General features: G+C 31.7%; 1 protein-coding gene across 1 annotated transcript in view; it reads left to right on the top strand.

Moving 5' to 3' along the window:
• LOC102672244 (protein O-mannosyl-transferase TMTC1-like) overlaps positions 1–4005 on the top strand; it is a 117068-nt gene that overhangs the window by 101680 nt on the left and 11383 nt on the right. The window contains exons 10-11 of the mRNA XM_006611178.2: positions 1907–2106; positions 2287–2422. Of these exons, the coding sequence (XP_006611241.1) occupies positions 1907–2106; positions 2287–2422 (336 nt within the window). The remainder of the gene's footprint in view (positions 1–1906; positions 2107–2286; positions 2423–4005) is intronic.

The following is a 4005-nucleotide window of genomic DNA, read 5'->3' as shown; positions in this document are numbered from 1 at the left end:
CGCCATAGTTCGTCCACTAGATGCCGCCCCCCTCCCCCCTGTACCCTATTTTCGTCTGGTTCCGGCTGTGAAGGGAAAACAACGTCCATAAATTTTTCGCCCTTCCAACGCGAAGGAATTTTACGCCGTTAAATCCTCGGAAGCGTGGCCTGCGGATTACCAAGCTTATGAACCGTATCACGGGATTCGAAGTCTTGATGAAACGAGCTCGTTCGCAGATCATTGATAACTACGTAGTTTCACCGATAACGATGAAACTAGTTTCTCAGTTTGCCAGCAATGAGGATTTGAATAGTGGGTTAATTGATTGTTGCAAGTCGTTGCGAATGAAATGGGAGAATCAATACTTTGTTTTTAAATTGTAATTGATAATTTTAAATTGTTTTGAAGTCATTAAAAAATGATTTAATAAAATTAGGTCGATGTTGGTTTCAATGTATTATAATTTTTTTATCTTGTTTATTTATTATCGTTTTTCTTCATCATCATTGATTTACAGACGGACAATATTTTTAAAATGATTATTCGTATAATTATAGGAGAAATGTTTACAAGAAAAATGTTCCTGCTAGAATATAATATTAATCATAATTATAAAATATTATATTAATGATTTTGTTTACGCTTTTCAATCATCGAAAATCACTGAAATCACACGTCATTTTTCATTCGCTTGAATCCCACGCGAACCAAATTTAATTATTTTTTATAACCAATAATTAATAATTAATACATGCAATAATAATATATATAATATAACGTATATACATATACGTTATACCTTTCAAAATAAAATTAATATCATATAAATTATACCAGAATTTTATGAAAATTAATTACTTTGATTATACCATTATTGTCTTTTCCTGACAATATTAAAATAATCAAGTATATTAATATTTAGTTAAAAAATAAGATAATTTTCTATTCTTCGAAATGAACATTAGTCACATCATATTTTACCATTTCATATAATTTGATCAAGTAGCACGGAGATGTTATTAGGTCATTTGGAATCTGCTGGTCATTTAGAGAAAATTGCATTAACCAGTTCATGCGAAATTAGCGTCATGGATAGTGGCATTTCACGGAACGGTGAAACACGCAGAATGTACAATGATGTACAGGGATGCCCATAATGCGTTAAAAGCAAGTACAGACATTCATATCTTGATTGTAATCATGTTACAGTTCGCGAGAATGATCGTCATACATGATTGGAATAGGTTGTCATAGTTAACATAGTTGAAACATGCCTGAAATATAATTGGTAATAAATCATTACAAACGAGTTGCATAATTCTCCCATTTACAAAATTAACCGTATGTGCTAATTTTTATATTAAAAAAATTAAGTATGAAATTTTTATTAATAACTTTGTTGCATTATATTTATATCAACATAATATCATTGTACAAATTTGTACAAATTAAGTTGAGTAACATTATTAAATTTTCTGCTAAATTTCCTGTATTTTGAGTAACACTTAATTATTTTAATTAAATCTAATACTATGTCATAATTTATTCTCTGAAATTATTACTTTTAAATTATAGGCTCAAAATATACTTAAATTGATATTTATTTCTAACAGGAACTGTAGCCTATTTATAATATAACATTTACGTTATAAAGCCACTATGTACTTGAGTATAACTATATTGAGTAACATAGAGTCTTCATTTCGCGATCCATTATTGGTTCCATTAAAAATTTAACGTAACCCAATATTGATCCCAACCTATAGAACTTGAGAATTTCTATATTTTTTACATTTTGAATATCACCGATGTTCCATTTTTCGCCACTAAATATATATTTATGAACATTCATTTCGATTTCTAATAAACACGAAATGTCATCACCTCTATTAAATCAATAAAATAATATGATTTTGTTTTCCAGGAAAACGAACAGGACAGAGGAGTGTATACGGATGCTGCAGAAATGCGTATCCTTGGATCCAGCGTACACACCAGCCTATCTGGTCCTGGCGAGGTTGGCAACCGGTCCAACAGCGGGCGCACTTTTGCGACACGTTGTTCGACTACAACCACGAAGCCCCGACCATCTCACGGAATATGCTTCGTGGCTGTACCAGAATGGTAAGTGACAGTGGTGGAACGGCTAAATGGCTTAAAATGGGATAAAGGCCGACGGTTCCCGTCGCGACGGTCCAAAGTACGGGGTTAAAGTAGTTTAAAGTAGAGGAAACAACATCTAAACTCTGGCCGCGTAACGACCACCGCTTTATACTCACGCCAAATCGTCGTTCGTCTCTTCAGGCAAATGGCTGCCCTCCCTCAAGTACTATCTCAAAGCCATGGAGATCTCGCCCTCGCACAGATCGTCGCTTCTGGGAACGGTCAGGATACTGAGGTCGCGGGGTCAGTGGCCAAGGGTGCATCAACTCATCACCAGGTGAGTGAATGTAACCAATATCTTTTTGCAATTTTGCAATTGCGATTTTTACAATTTTCGTTGTTGCAAATGTGTTTGGTAAATTAAATAATGGTGAACGAGTTTGAAAGAGGAAAAGAGATGAAAGAGGTTGATTATATAAGTTAAATATTCGAACGTTGAATTTTGATTAAAGCTGAATAAAAGTGTTTTAACTAAAGTTTAACGTCATCTCAGGTTAAGGATTGTATTATCTTGATCATTTGTTCCTTGAAAATTATAATTGTTATTTTCAGATTGAGAAATTATATTCTAATATCTAATATTTCATGAATTACTTAATTTCTGATATTCATAATTAATGTTTGAAAATGATAGATTATATAGAAATGAGAAAGAGATTATAAAAATTAATATTTTTTAATTTCTTTTTTCTTAAATTTCTGTCATTCTTAATTGGACATTGATGAGCTGACAATTATAATTAAGGATATTTTTCGTCTCATTGTTAATCTTAAGTTAATTTAATCGAATGATATTTCAATTTATGATATCAATCAAAAATTTGACAACAAATTCTACTTATAACATTACTTAATTCATAATGTAATTTTCATTCTATTTCTTCAAGTACAGATTACATTAGTAATCACAATTCAATCATTCTGAATTTTGCATACAGTTATTAAAAATTGTATGCAAAAATTAATATCTTAACGACATAAAACTCGATATTTCGCAAAAATTATGCATAAACAGATTTTTCGAATAAATTAAATCGTATATTAAATCTTCACTGTCTAAAAAAAAAAAAAAAATATTAAACGATAATTTGCCATCATCGCTCAGCCTCAATTCTCAAGGACAAATTAGCAAAAGTAAACGAAATCTTGAGAACTCTTTGATCTCTTTTCGCTGAAAAATTCCACGATATAGCCATAAGCGCCTTATAAGCGCTCAAACAAATCCTCAGAACAGTTTAGCAACTTCAACTCTCCAAAGTTGACGACAAACTTTCATCCCTGAATGACAATCGTGTCGTTTGCTCAGTTTTCCAACCCTCTACTTTCACGCGCATATACGTATGTCCGAATACAGAATTACAGGATAGTCGATACTTGCGTCGACATCGATTTTCACTCTTCTTTTCTATCTTTTCTCGACACTCGAGTATTAATGATCAATATAAAGTTACTTATAAATCTAAAATTCGATAAAAAGAATTCACTTTACCATGTATATAGCAATTTGCTGAGTATTTAATTTTCACAATGGTAATTTTGAACGAATATTTATTAAATATATTTAATATTAAGTTTCAAATCTATTTGGAAATATATTTCCTTCTTTCTTTGAATTACTCGAATAAGAAAATACAAATTTGATCAATGTTCAAATTTACTCGCGATACACTCGAATCCATCGCTAATTGCATTCAATTTTCGCACAAATAGCATCTTTAAAAAAAGCCACGGTATAAATTTTCCGGCGACGAATCGTGTTTTTGCAATCACGCAGAATCAATTCTTTCTTGCTGACCGAAATTATGATTCCGGATTTCGCGATCGATAAAAGGCCAACGCGTCAGTCAGTTTTCCAGCGAA

This window comes from Apis dorsata, unplaced genomic scaffold, assembly GCF_000469605.1.
Source record: "Apis dorsata unplaced genomic scaffold, Apis dorsata 1.3 scaffold_84, whole genome shotgun sequence".
In the NCBI taxonomy this organism is placed as follows: Eukaryota; Metazoa; Arthropoda; class Insecta; order Hymenoptera; family Apidae; genus Apis; species Apis dorsata.
Note: the sequence above shows the minus strand (reverse complement) of the source record. Positions and strands in the feature narration are given on the sequence as shown.